At 35.6% G+C, this 25,814-nt stretch overlaps 1 protein-coding gene across 7 annotated transcripts in view; it reads right to left on the bottom strand.

Annotated features, from left to right (window-relative positions):
- Positions 1–25,814, bottom strand: part of CACNA2D1 (calcium voltage-gated channel auxiliary subunit alpha2delta 1) — a 368,348-nt gene that overhangs the window by 193,547 nt on the left and 148,987 nt on the right. For all 7 annotated transcript variants that reach the window (XM_030960743.1, XM_030960744.1, XM_030960742.1 and 4 more), the window contains exon 4: positions 93–152. In XM_030960743.1, the coding sequence (XP_030816603.1) occupies positions 93–152 (60 nt within the window). The remainder of the gene's footprint in view (positions 1–92; positions 153–25,814) is intronic.

A 25,814-nucleotide genomic window follows, 5' to 3' on the forward strand; every position in this document is an offset into this window, starting at 1 on the left:
TAGATACATAAACAACATATTTATAAGACTACAGTTAACATTTCAAAGAGGAAAAATCCAAGAAGGTTAAAAAGAGAAAAACTGAAGCTTACCCCAAACTCATCCCTCCACTGATGTGATGCTTGGTACTTCTCTGCTTCTTTAGCAAGGCGCTGAAGAACAAAGAGAGAGAGGACATAAATTTTAGTCTTTACTGATTCTTTACATTAAAAAAAATCTTTCTATTATACTTTTTTCCTAAGCATATTTTCTCTCTAAAAATTTTATATCTAGGCTTTTTTCATTTACTTGAAAATTATGTGCATTTGAGTCAAGGTGAACTCTCTCATCTAAAAAATGCTATTTTCTGTATTATTCGATATTAAGTACCATAATGCATTAGAAAATATAACCCTTACTCCAATATAATTTAAAAAGTTCTAGTTAAGTCCAAAATCCATCAACATTCTGCTGAAAATACTCTCTCTTTACACACACTAGCTTGTTTTATATGCATTAATTTAATCTACTATCTAATGACAAGTACATATTAAAATATTAAAACACCATTTTATGGACATTTATTCCTCTGTTATATCATTTAGCTTCAATTACAGAAACTTCTGACAGCCCTGTGATTATTAGGGATACATAAAAAGTCAGTAATTTGGGACTAGCCGGAGTCTGATCTCATGGATTGAATTAGCAGCTGGAGAGTAACAAGCATGTTCCTAGAGGGCATTCACCCATATTTAATACTTTGAATAAATCCAGTCTTTTCACTTAGCCCTGCAGAAAGAAAAGTACAGGAATTTGCTCTTTCAAATCAATCTCTGGTACAGACACATCCATTAGATTGGCTGATGTGTTCCTCCTCATAAGTCTGAAAAAAACCTGTTTGGACACAATTCATAGGACTTCACTACAACATTGCATATAGAATTTGCCAAGGAAATGCATGTTCTCCAGCAAAGCTGCACACTGATCCCCCATCCCACAGATGCACCCATCCCTAAAGCAAGCCAGCTCACCCTGAAGAAGCAGCTACCTGATGTGAATGTACTTCATGTGGACTCAGCCATGTCTTAATTGTTGAGTGACTTACTTTTAGAAATAAATTATTTTGCAGCCCAATAAAAATTTTAGCGACTGTTTTTAGGAGTCATGGTCCCTTTCTAGGAGACATATCCTACGTCCACCAGATAAGGGTGAAAATGCTTACTGTGTAAAAGTATGTCTGATGATCCTTTTAATATTCAGACCAATCCTCATACAAAATGAACTGGTGTCTAAGCCACACTTTCAGTTGAGTGACCTTGTCAGTTCTTGCTAACAGCAAAAGGAATATGACCAGAAAGTCCAGGAAAGCTGGAGTTCCAGACATGCATCTGTCAGAACCTCACCTCAGACCCTGCAACAGCCTGTGCTCCCTTATCCCCTGAGGGCAACCCCTCTCCCTGCTTCAACAGCTACCAGGATGATTGACACATTTCAAAAAATCAGAACTTAGGAACTTTTCCGTATTTTTAGGTTTTAAATAATTCTTTAAAACCAGAAAAAAGTCAACTATGTCCTCTACTGCCACAAAATGTGTCCCCACTCAGTTGTTTTACTGTCAACTCAAATGATTCTTAGCTAACAGAAAGCTACCAGCACTTTATAGGCACTGCTCACTGGAGGTACATCCACAGTAACCAAGTACCACATTAACCAAAAAAAACCTATGATATCACTTCATACATTATATTGGAAAAAAGCACAGTCTAACTCTCCTTGACTGCACTGGACAAACATCTACAGCATTTCGTTTTTTGGTAATACACTAGAACAACTTTGTCCATCTAGTTTATTCACTTAATCTGGTCCATTCGGTATCTAAATTTGCATATCCTTTGATAAATTCATGATGATTAAGTCATATTTCACCAGACTGTAGCAAAGCAAGACAACATTTGCTACATGTGTAAATAGTTGCAGTTAACACTGCCATCAGTTTTCCTTCACACTCTGCTCCATTGCCTTAAGGTACTCTGAGAACCACAAGACAGCAGAACCCAAATGCACAAAATGATAGATGGATTACGGAGAGAAATATACAATCATCATTAACGCTACTAAGAATCTAAGAATTTTCAATGGAAAGAACAGCAGCCATGCTTGAAGTTCCTCAGTTCAAAGGGTAGATTGCTTAGCTAATCTGCACTATAAAGTGAAAATGCTTAAAGCAAACAAAAAAAAAAGTTGGTTTGGGTTGCTTTCTCTTGTCTCAAACGAAGGGAAAAAAAAGAATATCCCTCAGAAAATTGTATTCCTATTCTCCTTTAGAATTTTTCAGCCAGGTTTCAGCTAGAACCCATCATAACTGCCCAAGCATCTTTCTAAAATAACCCTACATGCAATATCTACAATGCTTTACGCCTTAAAATAGCCTCCACAATGAGAGGCTGGCATTCAGGGCACGTGTACAGAGCTTTGTTAATGGTAATCAAGCAAGCAAACTGTTTAAGAAATAGTAATAACCAATGAGAAAACAACGGTTCCTTGACTGCCAGAACCCCAAACCTGACATCAGAATGGAAGTACACATGACAACAAGACAGGACCACGCATACAGGTTCCAGCAACTGGTTGAGATACCATTTTGATTTCTTCATCACTACTTACCTAAAGAATCTTTTGCTCTACTGTCCAAAATCAGGGTTTTGTTTTGCTGCTGTTACACTTATTTGATCGTTTTTTTAAAAAATTATCTGCAGTGTATCCAATACTTTAGCTGGAATGTATATTCAGAATGCACCTCATAGTACCCTGTGTCAACACTCCTTGGCCAAAAATACCTGGGCAGTTAAGCAAACTCAAGTTACTTGTGCCTTTTATTGTGACACAAGGAGACTAATTGAGATTTTTCATCTCAAAGAAATCATTCCTGCTTCCTTTTGAGGTATGCAAATGTCAGGTCTGGCCTTCCCTGTTTTGATGGAGGAGTCTCTGGGGAATGCTGACAGAGAAGCCGCACAACAGCCGGCTGACACCTGGAGCTTCCCATTTTCCCTCTCATTACAATGAGGGTTTAACAAGGCAACAGCTTCTTTAACACCATGACCCACTGCAGCGCCCTACAGGTTTCTCCAGCAAGTACTAAAATCCTGACATATTAATTTTTATGTGTAAGAAAATAAGAAACTAATTAATATTCTTGTATATTAGCTTATAATAATTTCTTCCTCCATGCCCTCTGTATTGCTTGCTGTACAGATGAAAGTTGTGAGATGTTTTCATGCCTTGAAGGAAGCTCTGTTTAATAGCATCTTTTTGGATACAGAGTAGGAGAATCAGAACAAAACTAAAAATGGAAAAAAAAACCCCAAAACTAACATGTAACAGAAGTGTTCTGGCTTACTTCATAGTATTTAAAGAACTCTACTTCGTGCAGTCTGCTGGAGAACACAGATTTACTCTGAATTAGTAAATAATTTGAGGAACCACGACCAGGGAGAGAGGGCTGCAAAGGCTAACAGAATGCTGTAGTATCTATTCATGTCCTTTGGAGGATGCCTGACAGCTCTGTGATGGTGCTTTTTAAGTAAGGGATCAGAGGAGCTGATGCCAGATTTAGCCAGTGTGACTGACACAGTAGCTGATGTCAAATTTAAGGTGTATGGAAACACTTTGATTAAATATGCAATTTGTGTAATAAATTTTCTTAGAGTAAACAATTACTTCTATGGTTTTATTTTTCTTTTTTTTTTCATTTATTTTAAACTTTTAAAAAAATTATTAATGAGAACAGACTCCTCCTTTTTTTTTTTTCCTTAGTAGGGTGCAGTGTGCATTATTTTCAGGAATTTCCAGAATACTTAGCTCATTAATTTTAAAAAAAATCCCTTGAAAATCAGTCACTGCTCACAAATAAGCATTTTTAATCAAACTTTGAAAGGAGTCAAGAGGTACCTGCCACTAGATTTCCTTATATGTTTCAAAGAGAAAGCTTATCTTCAAAGGAAAACAGCTATTGTAAAGCTAGATAAGGTGCAAGTGTTAATTCACTCCACCGGCCTATGAATCTTTCTTTAACTTTTAAAGGGATGATAAAAGACTATACACATACAAACACACATACAAATAACAGAAAAGGAAAACAACCAAAAAACATCCAAAACCCAGCTGCTTGTCAATCTCAAAACCCTCTATTTTCAAAGGCCTTGTCCCCAGTTTCCAAGTTCACGCTACGATCCCTGAAAGGCAGCCTTTGATGCAGCACAGACAGCAAGAATCTTTATCTGATCTGTAAAGATCAACTCCCTAGCAGGCCTATTCATCTTCCAGCTTTCATTTTTCTTACATGTATGTCATATTTTTATCTCCTCCCTGCCAGCACAAGATTCTGTCAGCAAATGGCTCAATTAAATTCATATTCAGTACAATGAAGTAATTTTCTTTTGTGCTTCCCATTCTCCTTTAAGTGTTTTATTTGAAAATAATATTCAACTAGTTCTTGATATATTAAGTTATTATAAAATGTGTAATCTTAAGAATTAATAGATATCAGTAACCTCACAAACTTATTAAAACACAAAATCTAAGGGGTTTTTGGGTTATTTTAAGAAAATAAGTACCATGGAAAAATATGTCAACATCAAGCTTAAAAGGAACAACATAGAATACAGAATGACCTTCAAGTCCTGATTGTAAAATATTATCCAAATATTCAAACCTGTTCTTGCATGAACAGCACAAAAGCCACAGGAAGTATGTGTAAAAGTGGTTTAATACATAGTTTTCATATATGTGTCTGAAACACAAATATTTTTCTTCCGTAGTTGATTATGAATTGGATATGAATTACAAGATGAGGAAGAGATTCTGTAAGACTCATATATTGGTGTCTGAAGTCTCAAGACTGATAGTGCTATTTCATTACAGGTTTAATACAGACTGACAAAGTCCAAAGGATTACAGTCTCAGCTCAGTAAGCTGTTACATTCTATATTAAAACAAATTAGATCTAGTCTCTTCTACCTTGATTCTGTTTCTTTACATGCATAGCATATGTTATATTTTCACAGGAATTCTTGGTAATGAATTATCCAAATACCCATGAGTTACCCTATTCAATAATTGTACTGATTGTATAAAAAGACCACCCAGGTTGTCACACAGAGTGAGAGCTCAGCAAACAACTGTAAACTGGAAGGTCAGTAATGCAAAAGTGAGCATAGATGTGCTAAAGATAGCCAGACTATAACCCTCACATAAATACATCTGGATTTATTTTCTTTTGTCTTATTTCCATACTTCCAGTGGGACACAGGAGGAGTTAGGAGAGGCTGACTACCCTTTTACATGTTATTTATAAAGATATTTCCTATATGATCTTTCTAACAAATGGGCACTGATAATAATTATCACCACAAAAGCTGATCTAGATTTGATGAAGCTGAGGCACGTCAGTTTGGATAAGACAGTCCCAGCCATAAAATAGTGTGGTAGACTGAACCAAAGACATACCCAATTTTGCTGATTTAAATTGTAACAAGTTTCCTCTCTCAAGTAAATTTGTTTGTTTTTAAAAATATTGTGATCACTAACACTGAAGCACAAAATTTCCCATGATAATTCATATTTCCCTATGTCAAATAAGGACTTTTTTCCTAAGCTTTGCTGTATTCCATTATATAAAAGGCCATAATCTTCTGCAGCATCTTCATAACCTTCAGCAGAAGGGTAACTAGAACTTTAAACATATTTTTAAGAACATTTTTTTAATATAGTGACCAAATATTTTTTTAATATATTTTTGGGGTTTTTGGTTTTTTTTTTTTTTTTTTGTTTGGTTTGGTTTGGTTTGGTTTTGGTTTTTTTTTTTTTTTTTTTTTTTGCTGATCTGCATCTTGGTTATATTTTAGGTATTTAGACTGCAAAGTCACAGCTTCTCTTTACTCTGACATCTGCTGTGCCACATGATGGTAATGTGATCTGTGCTCTGTTAATGAGGATATCTGAAGCACATAAGGTCACAGAATGACTGTGTTTATATTGGTCTCTAGATTCCATACAGAATGTGTATGTTGTACTCCTCAGCTACTCTCTGGGGACAGTTTCACTTTTGTCATCTAAGGCAGTAGTTGAGTTATATCCATATGGAAAAAGGGTATACCAGGGGTCTGCTGGCACTGTAATACTTACAAAAAGCAGTCTTCATATAAAATTACTGGCCTAAATGTCTATGTATTTTAAAACAATTGGGAATTTGGAAAATTTTTTGAAAAGCTAATGTTAACAACTCTGGACAACTGTTCAAAGTAACACCTCAGTCCTTGTCTTCCACTTTATAAACAATTAACAGCAACCTAATATGCTACATTTATTTTTTTCTAATTTAGCTGTAGATTACAAAATTCAACTTCAATTAAAAAGTTAGCAGAAAATTATTTTCCACAGTTTGTCTGCTTTTCTAATGCATTTCAAGACATTTCTGCTTTATTCATATGAAAAATAACTCTATTTCAGACCTTCTTAATCAGCTTTTCTAACAGAAAGACCTCATATCCAAAGAAAGGCTGTCATGTTGGTTACAAAGTAACTTCATGGAAAAAAAATTATCATCACCTTCCACATATTTAGAAGACAGAGCTTAAAAGGTTTTCAGTATCTGTTAATTGCTATAATGAAAATCATTCTTTGTCATTCAAGACAACCTTTATTCCTTGTTTACTTCGATGAAAGAAGGAACAATAAGGCTGATTCTCTACAGAGAATTTTTACTCATGGTCTTGTTCCTAAGAAAATCAAGCTACTGGTTGAAATAAGATCAGAAATCAATGGGAAATAAAATCTGAACTAGAGTACTCGAGATTACAATATTGTAGGTAAAGTTAACACTTTCTGACATAACTAATCACATTTATTTCAACAGGAAAAACTGAAATTGGGATGCCCAAAATAAATGCATCCCACACATGCTTTTGATGCCTAAAGTGTCACGTGCAATCACCTGTCACTGACAAAAGTGTCATGTAAGGAAAGTAAGAAAGGATAGAGCCCAAAGAATATTTGTCACAGTGACACTTCTCCATTACATAAAAGCAGCCCTTCCCTAAAACATGAACTAGAAATACCTCTTCTCTTATATAAGTTCCTATCAAATTGACAAATAGAGAAGGAAAAAGTGGCATAGTAGCAGTACTTCAAGGCCTAAAAGAGAGATGAAGAGTCTTTCAAATATAATGTATTAGGGTTTTCATTAAAGTTTTAGAAAGTATCTAAAATCCTTCAGAACTAGTCAAATGTACAGATATTGTCACTTCTTGTTTCTGTCTTGAAAACAAATCACAGAAGAGCTGGAGCTATATACACTACTGAAAGTCATCCATGGACAAAAAATAACTAAATAACTAAATAAATAATAAGTAAATAAATAAATAAATAAGCTAAACTACATATATTTAAATTTCTGGAAAAGTGGTATAGCTTGATATGCACTTAGGTGAGTGCACAGCCTGCAGAAGTTGCAGGGGATAATGTCAAGTATTAGTTTGTAGCTGTCTGAAAACTAACTGGTGTCACCTCAACTTTGTATCTAATGTCCATAATCCTTACTAGAACTAGCAAGACCATTGGTACCTGATGAAAAAAAACCTTACATGAGCAGTCAAAGGGAAAAATGAACCACAGGTCTAAAGGCATCGCTAGAGGAGTACCTGAATACCAGAGAACAGATCAAATACAGCCACAATGAAGAATGTAGGGAGCATAGAATTGTCTTCTCTGACTGGAGTACTGAGTTCTGTCCATGAGGCATGAAATATTATGTGAAATACCTTACACACTAAATATGGTGCAGCAGGGGTGTACAAATTTATTATATTCAACTATCATTAAACAGCAAAAAGGAGTGTAGTAGATTCACATCAGAAGGTAGAGAAGCAGAATTTCCACATTTACAGGGAGAGGGAAGGAGGAAGGAAGTTCAGTTTCCAAGCTGGAGTATATTTCTAGGACGTGTGCAATCAGGAGATTTGAGAAGCTGGGAAATGTTGTGACAGTTTGATACTGCCAGAAATTTTTCAGTAGACAAGGGAGTATGATAGAGACAACTGTAGATAAAGGCATGAAGAAAAACTATTAGAAGAGTAAGATAGTCTGTCAAATGCATCTTGACATCTAGCAGTGAAATTTCACTAGAGTGGTGTATAAAAATAGCAGAAGACCACTTCTTTTAAGATATCATTCACCTGTCTCATTTGCAGAGGCTTAAACCCCTTAGAGCTTATTACATTTTCACTCTAATAATTCATATGGCTTAAACGTAAGGCACATTAGTGTTATATTTTTAAACAGGCTCAAAGTGAAGGATGCACACTGAAACCATTAGACTGAAATTGCCAACTGCTCCAACAAATCTCAAATTGCACACCACCAGCTCCAGCTCACTGCCTGCCTTGGGAAACTCTTTTAAGCTTCACAGCTGAGCTAGTAGCATCACAGGCATGATTAGAAAATGACATGGATATTGAGTAGGAATGATTTGTTACTCTGTTTTTTTCCCATGCTTTCAATCAGCTCAAGGAGAAATCATAACTATATAAAAGTTTTTTAGAAATATCAAAATTAACTCACTTCAAAAAAAGTGTTCTAAAATGTCATAAAGGCAATTTACCTCTGACTTGAAAAAAATTAACTTGACGCAGTTCAGGTTGCTTTACAACTCCTTTAATACCTCCTCAGTAATTATGCACATAAAACAATCATTAAAAAAAACCCCACAAAGTATAATGTATCAATTTATACATGTTAGCGGATTCACTGAAATCTGACCAATATACAAATAGGAACAGACGTAACTGAAATATGTACATGCAACTCCCTTATTTTAAAGGGTAAAGAAGAAAAAAAAAAACAAACACATGAATTAAATACCTCCTTACAAAGCATAAGGAGAAGAAATCATTGATACAGACTGGCATCGCTTATGCAAGATAAACACCAAAGTCATTTACCTTTCATTAAATAGGAGATGCAAGAGCAGTTGCAGTTTGTCTCATCATATAATCAAACAGAAAATTTTTTTTCACCAAATGCTAAAGCTTCATGTGAATTTAGTAACAATATATCAAATAATATCATTTTACTGTCAATGGAACTCAATAACAATATCAAATATATACTGAATCTTCAAAACCCTGGAGTATTTTTGTTTAAAATGATAGCTTCTGCTAAAATTAGAAAAGTGGAGTTCAGCTAGGTAGGGAACACTAAATATAGAGAAGTGTAGTGAGCTCTAGATTTACTCACACTTTGTGTGCTACAAAAGATGTTTAGATGTAATGCTGTTGTAATCCCAAAAGAAGATCATAAAGCTGGAGATTTAAAATCTCTGCTGAACTGATAAGCAAATACCTCTTTTGGCCATGTCACCAAAATTAAGGTCTCAGAGTTTGATGAGTATTTATAGAAAGAAGAGAAAAATCCAGAATTTCCAGAAATAACAGGAGTGACCAGAGCTCATTTATCATCTATTCCTCTGCAGAACACAACAGAAATGTTTTATTTCATTAAGACACATTTATAACCTACACTATAATGATAAATTCCCAAGTAGTTAATGATTTATAATAAAATCAAGACAGCGCTGAAGTCTGCAGCAGCATTTCCAGAAATGGGTCTATGAACAATGCAACTGTATTAATAATGAAATGAAGAGCATGAATAGTAGAACCAAATTGTGAATTTTAGAAAAAAAATCAGCATGTTCACCTCAGCACTCCAATGTATAAAAACGAATGAATTTGACTTATTACAAGTCTGTTCAAAAATGAATCCACTTCTTAAACATATATACATATTTGCTTAAAACTACAGCTGAATACCAAATGTAGCTTTAACAAGGCAAGATAGTGTCTCAACAGCTTTGCATGTCAGGGACAAAAAAAAAAATAGAGCAGGTGGTGGGCTATAGCTGCTGAATAATCAACTTGATCTTATCAGCAGTCAGGGGGTGAGAGCCAAGGAAACATGTTACTGTTGGCAACAGCAGAAACAAAGGATACATCAATCCTGCGTGCTATTTTCAGGCAAAATTTCCCTAATGGAAGTAATTCTAGTCAAAAAAAATAGAAAGAGTTTAACTGTGAGTCCTGGAGAAAACTGAGTACAAAGGGAAATGACCTTCCCCCAGCAAAGTGTAAGAGTGATTTTTATTTTCCCAGTGACCCCGTGCCAGCAATGCTGGGAACACAGCCCTGGTTATGCCTGGCTTTGAGCTGGGGTAACAGGACACCCAAAGCCTCTGCATTTCCTTCTTATCATATGGAGTGTAATAACAAGCTGCTTCTAAACTTTCCCAAATATGTTTTAAAATAAGTGTTGCACACCCAACATTCTCTCTCTACTGGACAGGCTCAAGTTTTAATGTTCAACTGTAGCCATGTCAAGTTTTTAAAAGCAATTAAGATTCTTTGTTACCTTAACTTTTTCTATAAAGGACTAAATGGGATTCACGTCTTCTTACCCCTCATTCTTCCAGACTGTAATGTAAAAACACCTTAATATTAAAAGTAGACAAAAATGTAAGGTGAGAATGCTGAAAATGGTATATTTTGCATTTCCATGCATTGTGTTGGTTGTGATTTCTCTTCGGCATCTTTTGTCATGCACATGTCATATACTGGACAATTTATGACCTCTTTGTTCCAGGCAGAACAGTCTCTTTCAGAGCATTCTTGTGATTATGCAGAAAATACAACCTGTTAAAGGTATACCATTAACCATTAATCATATTTCTGCACAGTAAGACTTTTAAAATGGACTTATATGGGAAAAAATACTATTTTTCATTGTAAAACCTCCAGCTGTAAAATTAATGCATATTGTCAGAAATATTTAATAACTTCTCCCATCCATTGTGAAGTAAATATTGCTAATTGCATTTAACACGTAAAGGAAAGTAAAGCAGAAGGGTGACATAACCAAAAAGTGTGACCAAAGTCACACAAAACACTGTTAGGTGCTTAATAGCACCATAGTTCATAAGATTTATCCTCTGGGTGAACCCACTGTATTTTCCTTTCAGTTATTTTCCTCCTTTTTCTATGATTATGTACATGATCTATAGCTATGCTTAAGAAATGTATTTCACTGGTTGCCTTAATGACTAATGTACAGATCTGAATTGACATTCTAACAGTAATTTTCTTCCATTTTTTACAAAACAAACAAACAAACAAACAAACAAACAATTAAGATTGTTTTTAGTATTACCCTCACAGGTGACACATTTGATAACTACTACAAGAGGTTTGTGTTTATGTATGATGACTTCCAGCAAAAGGTGTTTAATTAGGATGTCTCACACTTTTCTCTGTATGAAAATCTAATTGCCACCTTCTAGCTCAAAGAACAAAAACAAGAAGCATTATCCCATCTCAAAACTGTCTAAGTATCTTCCTCATGTCACTTTCCATCGGGTGTTATTTTATTTTATTTTTCAATCTTTTCTATAGAGGTAATATACTGAACCATGCCAATAAACTTAGCACCCTGCAAAAAGTGTGTTTTCTTTTACTCCAATTACAGCTACTTCCTGAAAATCATCACCAGAATCAAACTGTGAATGCCAGAAAGAAATAAGAAGCAGCTAACCCAAAAGATAAACTAAACACACATCAGGAATGTCACAGTAAAAGTAAAGGAAAACCTGGCAGTACTTTGCTGGACTGGATGTTTGATGCCCCTAACTCAGGATGATGCAGATAACTGCACCTGATCTGAGCTGCACTTAAAAGCTCTGCCCAGAAAGAATTTCTTCCACATTTGTGTTAAACTGGCACGTTAGATAGCAGAGATGATTTTCAGAAATCAGTCTGAATCTTAAATTAAGACACCTGAGGTGATACTTAAGGGACTGGCACACTGCTAAAGGTTTAGAGGTTTTTTTTAACCACTGCAGGATGCTCTTGTAGGATTTCATGGAGTTGCTTTTGGGCTATATTCTCAAGGAATACAGCAAAACAGATAAGTTTTGTAAGTGGAAAATCTGATTCTTCTGGGCACCTTCCTTTCACATGAAACATTAAGATTTGAGAAGTCAGATGCTTTGTGCTCTCATTTAGGTCACTGGCAGCACTGAAATGCTGAATCTCCACTATCTGAGCTGAAAAGTGACTCAATGCCCAGGAAAAAAAAGAATCTTGCACTTCTATATGAAAACAACTATAGATTTCAATATATCTTTCAAATCTATAGATTTTGATGAGTGCACTGCATTAATAGAGACTAAAAATGCAGCTTCATGTTCCATCAATGACTTTGACTCACCACTGATCAGTATGGTGAATGACAAAAATGACAGTAAAACACATTCACTTGCATATACAACAGAAGTTTCAAGCATATAAACCCTGAAGTTAAAGCCTTATTAAATTCAAGTACATCTAAATTCAACCATACAGGGAACTCTTCACTTGTATCCTGTGCTCAGGTGGTTTGGCAAAGTTGAACAAAGGGTGTAAGGAATGGTTACAGGGCAGAAACTTGGTGACCTAGGTGAGAAGTGGGACCAGGAATTCCTTCTATCATGGTGCCCCATGATAACACCACTACTTAGAGCCCTGGATTATAAAACCAGACAGCTGGACACTCCTTGTCAGCTGAACAGTTACATGGATCAGTTGTGTTAGATTAAAGAGATGAAAAGTAAGGAAAATCAACTTTATTTAGTAAATTAAAACTGCAAAATGCATTTTCAAGAATTTGTGTTTCTATCCTTAGTCACTTGCCGAGTAATACAATTAGCAACACCTTTCTCCAACCCACAGATCTTGGACTGATTTTTATCTGTGTTACCCATCTTCTTACTCAAAAAAAAAAAAACAAAAAACCCAAAACAAACAAAAAAAAAAACCTCAAAAACAAAAACCCACCCAAAAACCCAAATAAACAAACAAAAAACAAACAAACAAAAAACTCAAACAAAAACCAAACAAAAAAACCCAAAACCAACAACATCAACAACCAAACCTGAAAAAAAATACCCTCAGATATATAACCCAGCTAATTCTGTGTGGAGTATATAAAAAAAAAACCCAAAACCTCCAAAAAACCCCAAAACTGAAAAACATCACAAAGAAAAAAAAAATTCCAGCAAAACTTCAGATTTCTTAAGATTACAAGCTTACTGAGATCATAGGATAAGCTTGATGGCATATGACTTTTTACTTAAAAAAAATTAAAAAGTTAAAAATTCTATTTGGAACTGGAAATATTAGCAGGCACAGGCAATATGTGATGATGGCATCTTTGTTCACTCAGACGAGGTTGGCAGCAGCAAAGCCACTGCTGCTCTGACACAAACTCTCCACTGGACAGCTGGCAGCCAACCTCTGGAGTGCCCAGAAAGGTAAAAAAGAATAAAGTGGCAACTTCTGCCAGCTCATGGGCTTTTTTAAATAACTACAATTCAAAGAGAAGCTACTTAAATGCAAAGCTGCTGTGGATCTCAATCCGTCAAGTATCTGAATCTGACAAAATCTAAAGAGGTTGCTCACATAAGTACTCAGCTGCTGGGAAGATCCCAGCTTTGATTAGGAATTCAACTGGAAACTAAGTCACTGATGTTCTGTGCAGTGTAAAAATGGTGTGGAAAGGAGATTTACTTGCACACTCTGCACTGAGTTTTACAGGTACTGTATGCTCAATAAACTGCAGAACACAGCACTGAATTATACTACGTGTTCTGCTGATCTTGTAGAAAACATTCTTATATTGTATTTACATAATAAAGTACAAAATGCATTGTAAAACATATGGTCATTTTCTCAAATGTATGAGTGCAAATATCTTCCTTCAAGTGCTTCTTTACATAAAAATATATACACTGAGTAATGAAAAAACAAAAAAAAACTCACAAATATTTACAATATAAATAGTTTGATGTATCATTTTGAGACAGAGTGTATAATCCAGACAGATTATGGGGTTTTTTTACAGTAGCAAAATGGGGTTTGGTGTTTAGAGTTTTTTAGCTTTTGAACCATTCAACTGATCAAATAGCTTATTCTTTCACACCATTTTTAATTCTTGTGGTTTTAGCCTCTGCAAAACATAAAGGAAAGAGACAAAAAAGTCAATAAAAAATTTCAAAAGTAAAACAGGAAAATTAATGGCAAAAAAAAGGAAAAACAGAACCAAAAAACCACCATTTCTAAAGTAAAGAAATTTGAAGACTGCTTAAATTGATCTTAGTGAATCCCTACCTTCAAAAGATCATGATATTCCAAGAGAAATATCTTTTTACACCCTGATTCATTAGTCATTGTCTTTTGTTATTTTCTTGCACAGGTAATTTTGTGCATAGTTTTTAGCCTACTATTACCAGATAGGTTTATATATATTTCTGTTTAGGGTGATGGAGCATTCCAAGGTGAGTTGACTGCAGTCATTATTACTATGGTTTTTTAAAATGGTTAAACTGCTCATTCTAGTTCTAGCAAACTTTTTGATCCCTTACTTACAGAGAAAAAAAAAAGGAAAACAAACAATAAACCAAAACCAACAACCTTCACCTGGATTTAAAATTCCTTTACACTTTGAACAATACAAAAGATGAGACGTTTATGAGAAACTTGAGAAAATAAGCTTATAATGTTGAATAAAAATCTCTTTTTAAAGACCTCCTTTCCTCTTCTATGATTTGTACCAGTGTTTCCCAGATATAGTTGTGCCTATTTTTTTTTTTTGTTAAGTATAAGCAAAGCTAGTTCAAAAGATTTTTTTAGCAGAAGTTAAAGAAAAACTTTCCTCCAACTTTAGGCAATATCTTGCAATGTTTGCAGAAGGCTCCCAACAGTCCCAGTCAATCCAGAACAGTGAATATACCAAACGAGGATTTTACTTCACAGCATGTAAATAAATAAAAATTCTTGTTAAAACAAATGTTTTCCAAGGTTGATATAAAGTTGCACAATAATCAAGCCTATTTCAGTAGAAGGACTTCTGTGTAATCACCTCATGTATTTCATGTGCAACCAGAAAGGAATTTGTGTTGGATTGATATTTATGTGCTTGGTTTTACATACAAAGAACAGTTTATGCTTTCCTTGAGCAGTAGCATTTGCAGTGGGCTAACAGCTGAATCTTCAATATACACTTGAATTGTCAATATAAGTTTTAGTATCACCCTCCCTCTCTTACTATAAACCTAGTCAAAAGTCTCAGACAGAAAACATGCTCCACTTTGGAACAGGAGGTTACGTATCCTAAAAATACTTGAAATGTTTGTTTTTCAAATATGCAGTTTCTAAGTATAGCACATTTGGAAATGTCATAAAAATATTGTTCTTCCTTATTTTTGAACTATGAAGTTGTCAGATTTGTTTTAAGTGGAATCCACAGCATTGCACCAAAATCTTCTCAGTCAGTAGCAGCTTATTAAACAGATCTAGGAGTGTTTGGGTTTTGCTGTTGTTGATGTTTGTCAGTTGTTTTCCTTGTTTGGGTCTGTAAGTTATGGAAATAGCACTGCTCAGATGATACTGTGAATCCCAAGCAAAGTGTGTTACTGCTGCAATTCCTAGGTTATCTCTGAGGGGGATAAAAGGCTAATCTAAGAAGCTGCAGCACAAGACAGTCATGACTTTCTTGTCCTAGAGATCCAGGTAGCTTTCAAAAATCAGTGGGATTTATTAGAGCTATGTGGTATCTACAGACAATTTAATTCTGGTCCAAACATACTCCTTCCCAAAAATCTGGCCTAAGCAGAATCTCCATGGTTTTAATTAGGGATGTAAATATTTCTTAGTACCTTAAACAGATGAGATGAGCCCAGATCCAGTGTTCACTGAAACTTCATTTAAGAGCCTGACCTAAGGAGGTCTGTGACAGAAGAGACCCCAGAAATTGATCCCCTACAGAACTATTCCTCTTTATAATTATGATCAAAATTATTTGCTCTGCATTATCCCCTTGCAAAACTGTCTTCTCTCTTGCCTGAGACAAAGCAGCCCAATTTAGGTCCAAGAAAAATAGATGAGATTTTTAAATAGCATGATTTTACTGATGTTTTATGCAAAATACTGAATTAGTCTTTAAGGGGTAAATCCACAGCATCTAGCAACTGCCAGTGAAGGAAGGGGTGCATGGAGATCTCAGTGCCATCTCATTTGCACTGTTATCATTCATCTTCACTCTCTTGCCAACTATAATTTCATATTCTGCATTTAGAACTCTATCCTCCCTCAACATACAAGGATTTAATGTCTGTCACAAAGCCTCAATAAACCATATGTGTTCATGTGTATACAATGCCATTTCTATCTCAGGCAATATATGCATGCTAATGTATCTGGGTTTGAGAGCTCAACAGCTCTCCAAAGTACCCAGATTCAGTACTTAAACAGCTTTATGAAATCCAGTATTGCCTTACAAAAAAGTAAGTACTTTTATGCATATTAGAAATACTCCTTATTAGTGTATGTTAACAAAACCATTCTGTGCTACAAAGAAACCTATTATTTGTTTCTACAGCACGTGTGCTCAGCCTCATTACCAGTCAGGGACCCATTTCTGTGCAGGCACCACAGCAATCACTGCAGAATTGGCATGTAACAACACAAAGCCAACTTCTTATGCAGCCAAAGCCTTTGGATACCAGAACAGAATAGGAATCCCTGAAGAACAAGTGTTCAAACACAATATTAGAGCCCATCTTGAAGTGTAGCTTAGCTAATAGCACCGACTGAGCTGAATTGATTTTCCTCAGCTATTTAAATCTCATTATATATGCTCTATTTAATTCCTTCTCCACCTAAATTGATACAAAATATAAAACAACCTCTAAATAATTTAGTGTGATAAAACATACAAGCTAATTAAAAACTAAAACTGGAAATCCAAACACATTCTAAACCTCTTTTTTTTTTAAAGGCATCATAATTTTTTTTGTGTTGGAGCTGCCTTTTGGTTTCTTTGTTTTGGAGAGACAATGAGTGTCTGTAAGGCTTTTTTTAGTACAGTGAAAAATGCTTACAAAGAGGGCCCTAGGCTACTGTTGCTTTGATTTTATGTCACCAGTAAAGGTTTGTGATTTTTGCACTTCTGCTGAAATTGCAATTTAATTAATAAAATCTAAATGATGTATTCTTTACCCATATAATGCAACTTTCCAGAACTGCAAATTGAAATAAATCTCATTATGATTATTAATCACTCTCTTTTAATTATAAAGTGAAGACTTAAATGCCACCTTACAATAAAACAGTAAGGTCAGACTTTTCTCAGATGTCAAAAGGAAGGTTGGAGGGGGCAGCAGAAAAGGGAACATTAATGCAGCAGGGATTCCATGAGCAGATCTCAGACATGTGTGCCTCAGACATGCAGAAGGCAAAAAATAAAAAGTCAACTCCTGTAATTAATGAATTGAACTACTGTATACTTCCTTCTTGTACCAAATAGGTCTTACAATGGCTATTCAAAACTTCAGAGCTGAAGCTCTTTTTGGTCTTAAACCATTTTCAGGTAAAGCTCTTCCTGAGAACATAATAAATGTAAGTAACACCTAATTATTATTTTCAATTACTTCTATAATCTAGTTTCAAATTTAAAATAGTTACCACAGAAACATTACTGATCTTGTGTTATTCTGACTGAACCATATAATCCTCAATTGGTTTTCTTGCTAGTTTTGCCTGTAATTTTAAAGTAGCATTTGATCCTTCAAAAGACCAATTTACAAATGCACATTAGGATACATATTTTCACATTTTTGCACAGCACCACGTATAGGGTTCTGCAAATAGTACACAGTTTCAAAACTTTCCAGTTCTATTTCTACTTTCCAATTTTTCAAATCTATTAATGAAAAGTAATCTATTAATCTATTACTTAATCTAGTAATGAAAATCTCTTTCTGAAATATGAGCCATATTTTTAAATAAGTCAGTTTCTGATAAAATAAATCTGATTGCTATTTCAAAGAAATAAAGGGATGCATCAGTTACATTATTCCCAATATCACTATTCTTACTTGGCTTCCTAATTAAGATCATCCTGAAAACAAAGCTCTTCTTGAACCCATTCTCATTTATTACTGAAACTATTCTCTGACTCTTTCTCTCATACACACAGAAATTGTCACCTGCAATTGTCTAACCTACAAAACCAAATCATGCAGAACCTGGCATCATCCCTGCTTTATGCTGTCAATTGGAGTCTTAGATCTCAAATGGGAGAAGAGCCACCTAACATGTTTTTATTTGGAGAAGAGTTCCTTCATAGCTTAATTACAGCACTGTCTGACAGTTCAGAAGATGAGAATTTGCTTCTTCTGCAAGGTTTGACAATATCCTCAGCTAAAATGTGATAATAATGTGAAATATGACATTAAACCTTAGCCTCCAGCTTTAAAAAAATCAGCTTTAATAATTTTATCTTTCATTTATTTCCACTAATTTGCTTAACAGAAATACAAGTGCCTGCTTATCAAGTATGTGTATCAAGAGTATTTTAATAGAAATTTTAATATACTTTAAAAGAGTGCCCACAGTTTTATAACTATTAGCAAACACCAAAAGAATTATTTTCATATAGTAATATTATATATGCTATATAAAAACTTTGGATGCATTTTACACATTCACAATTAAATATCAACTATAATCCAAGGGACTCAGAAGTTTTCTCAGCAATTCTTTGTGGGAGTTTTTGTTTGTGGTTTTGGTTTTTGTTTGGTGTTTATTGCTTGTTCATTTTGCTGTTGTTGTTTTAATCTAGAACAAGTAATTTTGCTGAATGAGATGTTTTTATTGAAAATGGCAACAAATTTTATTAAAAAAATACTTCCTTATATCCATAGTGAAATTATTGGCCCAAACAGGCATTGAAGAAAGGAGAAGAATAAAGTGGAAAGTATGGATCTGACAGCAAGTCACCTGCCTCTGAAAGCTGTTTTGTGTGTTGGCCAGATGAAGCAATAGAATGCATTTCACATGGATGCTTCCACACCCTTCAGTGTAACACAGCTAAATCAGAGCTTTCTTCCCTCTGGCATGTGCGACAGAAATAAATATGAACTTCCATTCAACCCAGTTTCTATGAAATGAGAAGAGACATTCTTTACCATTTTCCACAGGAAGAACATGGTGTGTCTAAACTTTCAGTCCTTTCAGGTGTGGCTGAGAATAGCTTAAGGATATACTCTGGCAGTAAAAATGGCATTTGATTCCAATTGACTTCAAAGGATGATCTGAAGTAACTGTCTTACAGAACATACATTTAATCATATTCCTTTTTTTTCTCCTACAGCTACCTGCCACACTGGAACACTGGAGGGAAAAAAGAAAAATATAATAAAAAAAAGAAATAAATGAATTCTCATGTTATATCTGCTCTCAAAACATTTTTGATATTTTACCTATTTAGGTTTTCCAAATCCTGCAATTTTCTAGACTAAGCATGTGCTCACTTTCAGATTGCCAGCTATTGACGGATGACTCCTGGATCTCCAGCAGCACAAGGCACGCAGTTCTCTTTTCCAGAAACAGCAAATGGAAAAAATGCTGTAGCCCAATCCCCTGAGGTACCCACCAGCCCTATAACTCAGAGACCCACAGGGCCAGACCTGTGGTTCTTGTCAAGTCTCAGTAGTCATCTCAGGGCTATAACAAGTGTAAAAAAACACCTGACAAGCTCCAGTGAAGTGTGAAAGGTGGAAATATCACCAAGACTGCATTTTATCACCCCTCTAATGCTGCCTGGCAGAGGACAGACATAGTGAATAAGGCTTTGACTCTGCTCCTTCCAGTCCTTTCCACAAGAAAATAACTGGCAGCAAGTTGTCAGTGTATAGCTGTCCCTACACACTGCAATTCCAGCCAGGCCAAGGCTGTCAGTACAAGAAGGCAAAGAGTCCATCACCTGCTTTATGCTCCACCCCTGCACAGCTTGATGAGCAGCAGGAATTTGCCTCACTTTAAATTCCAGGCAGCACACAGGCACATGTGGCTGTCATTGGAAATGCACATTTAAATGCTACTGGGTTTTCTGAAACAAAGTTCTCTTTTCTTAACATGCATGGATGGAGAAAGAGGACAGATTTAATGTGAGATTAAATTATAATAAATTTCCCATTATTGTTTTTTTTAATGAAATATTTTGTTTATCAGTAAAACAACTAAGGATAAAAATCATAATGAATCTCCCTCCCCTGCCGCATGTAATCTCTTGGTAGCAAAGCAATGAAAATTAAAATGAGAGATGGAAGCTGCTCAAAACTGCTGAAGGCATACTCTCTTATTTCTTTTTATTCAGCAAAACCTGTCAAAAATCCACATCCTCTGATGTACTTGCATTTAGCATAGGGACTTGTCAATTATTTATCGCAGAGAGTTCTGTCAGACTGGGATTAAGATGTCCTAAAACTCTCAGGAGGGTAATTCATCATAACACAATATAGTGTGTGAATAATGGACATCCACAAAGGCTCAGCTGACATGATGGAAGTGAATGATAGGTGAAGTGAGGCCATGGGCTTGATGAGAGGACATGGGACAATGCACAGCCAGGCTGTCAGGCAGGCCATTGAAAAGGAGAAAGCGCATAAATATGAAATAGCAAACAAACAGATTGGCTTTTGTTTCCTTGTTCCCTAACAGCTCAAACAAACTATGCTGGAGCTAATGAACACATCCATGCTGTGAGCCAGTACAATGTACAGTGGCTGCTACAGCTCCAAGCCAAAGAGAAATATCCTATAAAAGTTACAGGTATGGATTAATAAGGCCAAGAGCCAGTTTTCTTTTGCTTGTTAGAAAGTGGTTTATTTCTGTGTTTTTCTACTCCCAACATACTTATGAGAAATATGTTTCAGTAAAGAAGAGCAAGATCTTAAAGCAAATTTACATTACATATACTTATTTTACAACCAGAAACCTATAAATCTAGAAATACATTTGACCCTGTACTATTTCTCAAAAAAAGGAATAGCAAAAAGCTATAAGGAAATAGCACCTGTCAAAGAAAGAGAAGTGAAATGAAAATTTTGCATCATTCCAACCAAGGTGACAAAATCCCTGGTGCTCCAGTGAGAAGTGGTCACTTCACATAGGAAGACAATTAATATTATTTCACTTGTAACTGTAATACACAACTGGCACAGTACTACTACTGTTACACACTACATTCAGTGCACCCTCCCCTTCAGGTGCTTTTGTCCAATAACAAAGACCTTCCCTATCTACCTTGCTCTTTCCCACAAACAAAAAGAGGAATAAAGAAACCATTGCAAATACTAAGTACAAATGTTCACAGGATCCATCTGCTGTTTTGTCCCCGTCATCTCACTTCATCCACTTATGTATCTCAGCGATTTAATCTTTGGAATTAATAACAACTTTCATAGAGTAACAGAATGGTTTGGATTGCATAGAATGATAGAATGGTCTGGATTGCAAGGGAACCTAGAGATCATCCAGTCTCTACCCTGCTGCCATGGTTCTGGACACCCTCCATCAGCCCAGCTTGCTCAGGGCCCCATCCTGTCACAGACACATTTTATGAAAAATCCTTTCCTTAGGATTTTTTCTCCTGAGAAGCCGAGAGGCCTCAGGAACAAAATGTAAACAATGGTTATCTGCTGCTGTGGAATGCAACAGGTGCATCTGTGATTGGTCTCATGTGGTTGTTTCTAATTAATGGCCAATCACAGTCCAGCTGGCTCGGACTCTCTGGTCAGTCACAAGATTTTATTATCATTCCATTCCTTTCCTTTCCTTACAAGCCTTTTGATGAAATCCTTTCTTCTATTCTTTTAGTACAATTTTAATATAATATATATTATATTAATATAATATAGTAAGCCTTCTGAAACATGGAGTCAAGATTCTTTTCTCTTCCCGCTTCCTGGGACCTCTGTGAACACCACCACACCATCCAGCCTGGGCCTGAACACTTCCAGACAGTGGGCATCCATGGCTTCTCTGGGCCTGCTGCATGGATGGCCTCACCACCTTCTCAGTAAAGAAATTTTTCCTAGTATCTAATCCATACCTACCCTCTTTCAGTTTGAAGCCATTCCCTGCTGTCCTATTGCTGCATACCCTTGTAAGAAGTCCCTCTCCAGATCCCTTGTAGCCCCTTCAGACACTGGGAGATGTCCTATGGTCTCCTTGAAGCCTTCTGTTTTCCAGGATGAACAGATCCAACAGTCTCAGCTTTTCCTCATGGGAGAGACGGCCCAGCCAGATAGCCCAGATGGCCTCTGACTATCTTTATGGCCTCTGACTGTCTTTATGGCCTCCTCTGGACTCACTCCAGCAAGTCTGTGTCCTTTTATTGGGGGCCCCAGAGATGGATGCAGCGCTCCAGGTGGGGCCACTTACAGTCAGAGAAAATACACATGAAAAAGAACCTTGTGTTATTATAGTAAGTTTAGCACAGTAATAGCATAGTATAGTCTAGTCTAGTCTAGTTTAGTCTTAAATTGTATTCTCAAAATGCCAATTTTTTCCTGCTCTAGTGTAGGTTAGCGGGTCAACAAGCCAGGTAGGTGGGACAGTGTGTTATTCCTGTCTTCAAAGTTACTGCAAACAAAAAATAATTCAGTTATCAACCAAAGCTGGTGAAACAGCTTCCAGCAGTATCTTCTGCAGCTAACTTGTCTTCAGATTTTCCTATTTATCAGTCTCATACCAGAGCCCACCTCCTCAATCTCTTTTGTACCTGAAGATCCCTTTCAGCAGTCTGCACAGCCTCCAGTCCTTCCTACTTCAGCCCGTAGCAGAACCAACCTGCTCCTTTCCACAGACAAACACATTGTTTTCAGCTTTTCAATCACTCACAATTCTCAGTTTCAGACATCAGAACTCTAACCTATCCTGAGTAATCAGCAGTCATTATGCACTATGGCCAGTGTTCAGAAAATCAGTTATATAAATTATACCTTGATATCTTTTTCTCAATGGGCTTAATTTAGGATTCCAAGTTTCCCCTTTTGACTGCACACTTGAAAAACCCTAGTTCTCAGAGATCATAAAAAATTCAATAAAGCTTTGCCTTTCTGAGAAAAGTAAATTGTTATTGGTCTTTTCACTTTTCTTATTGAATTCTTATTGTTTATAAGTGCAACATTTACCTTTCTAGGACTCCCTTTTTCATGTGCATTGATGTCAACAAGGGGGGCAAGAGAAATATGAAGAAACCTGGATGAGAATAGTGGAAGTTGGTTTATGCTTCACCCCAGCCTAGGGGAATGGTAATGCAAGACTGTAGATATTTCTGGTTTATGGCAGCCTGATGTAATGACCTGATCATATGTAATGGTTATGAAATACTCCAGCATGGACTCTGACAAAATGCTCATGGATAACTTAAATCCTATTTATATTCCATATGCAGATCCCCAGTTTTCTCCTGGAGAGGGACCAATTTCAGATGACAAAGATGCCTGCTATGAAGTTAGAATGAATAAGAACATGGACTCTAGTGGGGAGATTTCAGTTTGGTTTGGTTTGGATTTTTTAATTATAGTTCAGGGGGAAAATTACAATATTTTTGTCTTCCTTTGTGAATAGTCCTTATTCTAAGAGATTTGGGTTCTTCTGACAGTTCAACTTTGATTCTGTATTTTCTGCTTTGTGAGTCTTAGAGGTAATATTGATCTGAGACTTCGGAATTTACTTTCCCTAACAATGTTTGATATTAATCATTAAACTGAGACCATTTGTCACTTTCTTTCACCAAAGTGAGTCATCCTCTGAACATATCCTTTGTTGTTCCTAAGGTCTAATACAACTATTGATTTATTGCCAACAAGTTGTATCTTCTCTGTTAATGGAATCTATAGACTTTATCCTTCCCCAATCTTGTCTTCAAATGCCATCTAAGAAAGTTGCAGTCTCTTAATTCTGAAAAGCAAATGCCTATTGTGATAGTCATGACATTTATTTACTTTCTTACTCCTGTCTGGGTGTTTTGACATCTTTTCTCACCACATACTGGATAATGGTTCCTTTTCAGGTGTTAGAAGAATTCAGGTTTCAGTTAGAAGAATTCCTTCTGAAGGTGCTATTCTGTTTGTTTAAATATTTTTGGTAAGCAGAGAGGCACATTACACTCAGCCAATTTCAGACTGATTTCAGGGATCACAAAATAAGAGTGGTCACTCAAAGCAGGGTCACTTCAGAGCTAGATTAGGTGTCTTGGGCTTATATCCAGTTGTTTTTTTGTTTTATCTCCAGAATGGTGATTTGAAATTATGTCTGGACAGCCTATTACTGTTGACCATCCCTCATCTTAAAATTATTTTTCCCAGTTTCTAACCACAGTTACTACTATATACTACTGGAAATTTTATTCATTGCTCTTTTTCCTTTTTCTGTGAAATTTTTTGAATAGTGAAAATGAAAGAATTTGCATTTCAATAAACACCATGAATTTGTTTAAAATTCAAATTAAGCAAGAAGCTTCAAGAAAAGCAAGCTTGCCACTTTGTGTGTAAGTACCTTCTATAACAGCATTTTAGGAGATCACTTTCTTCTTACACTCATTCTCAAAATATCCTCTGTTATTGAATTAAGATTTTTTTATTCTGGACCTTTTAAGAAGACAGTTTAAATACACTATCAAAAACTAACACTGTAGAAGGAACAAACGCAGATTTACTAGTAAGTTTCAATAATGATAATATCTTCCTGTTAAAAACTTCAACTTCAAAATTAAGGTAAGTTTGATACATGAAAATTTGAACAATCAGAAGAAAAACTGGAAGTTTTCATATAGAGGTTTTCAGAGTATGTCCGTGACCACCTCTCCTTAGGAACAGACATGTGACAGCTGTTTATCCCAATTAAAATTTATGGACAAATTCCTTGGATTTTCTATAGAATTTGCATTTGTAATTTTTTTGAGGTAATTTAACCAATTAATTTCAAAGTAATAATAAACAGACACATGTAGTTTGTATACCTGAGTGTGGCTCCAATTACACACCAAAGGGAATCAGGCACTGTAGCATTTTAAAAGATACACAGTTTATAACAAACTTGTTTCTTTCAAGGCAAGTATTTTTAAAAGGGAATGAAGAAATCTTCCTGGTAAATGATTCTGAGTACATACCTCTTCTGATTAATAGAACTGTTCCATTATGCAGTACAGTTTGGTGATATATTAGTATATATCAATATATTAGTAAAAATACTAAGCAATAAAAATATTATATTATCTTTCAGGTACATGGCAGGGTTTTTTTGTATGAGCTCAGACAAATCTTACTGGCAATGATAGCTAACTAATCTTTTTACCAGCTCCATTTTTTCTTTTTTCATGTAAGAAAATGAATGCAATTGCTACTCTTGTTTTACAGGTAGGTTTCTTGTAAAGCCCTAACAAATGCAGGTCAGGAGTGGAGCTGGGGGAAAACTGCTCTCTTGATGCATCCAAACTTTGTGGCATTTCCAAAGACAATCACTTTCCCCTACTGTTCATCAAAGAATCCTCTCTTCTATGTCCCAAGGCTTACACTTACCTAGGATTTTGAAAATTTAGTAGTCTGCAAAATGTTTTCTGGGAGACTGGATGATATCATGCTATGAGGAAAGAGGGATTCAGTAGCTCAACTCCCCAGCCTGCATGAGAGTTCACGCATTTTGCTCTCAATTCATAAGAGAACTGGCAGTAAAAGAAGCCAGTGCTTCTTCCAAAGGCGACTTATTACATAATTACCCACGACAAGATTCACATTGTACATCATTACATTAAAACACCTTATTAAAAAAAAAAAAAAAAAACTCTACAAAATAAATTAAGAAATTAAAAATTCCAATCCATATTTCATACTGCAAAAACAG

Source organism: Camarhynchus parvulus, chromosome 1A (assembly GCF_901933205.1).
Source record: "Camarhynchus parvulus chromosome 1A, STF_HiC, whole genome shotgun sequence".
NCBI lineage: Eukaryota > Metazoa > Chordata > Aves > Passeriformes > Thraupidae > Camarhynchus > Camarhynchus parvulus.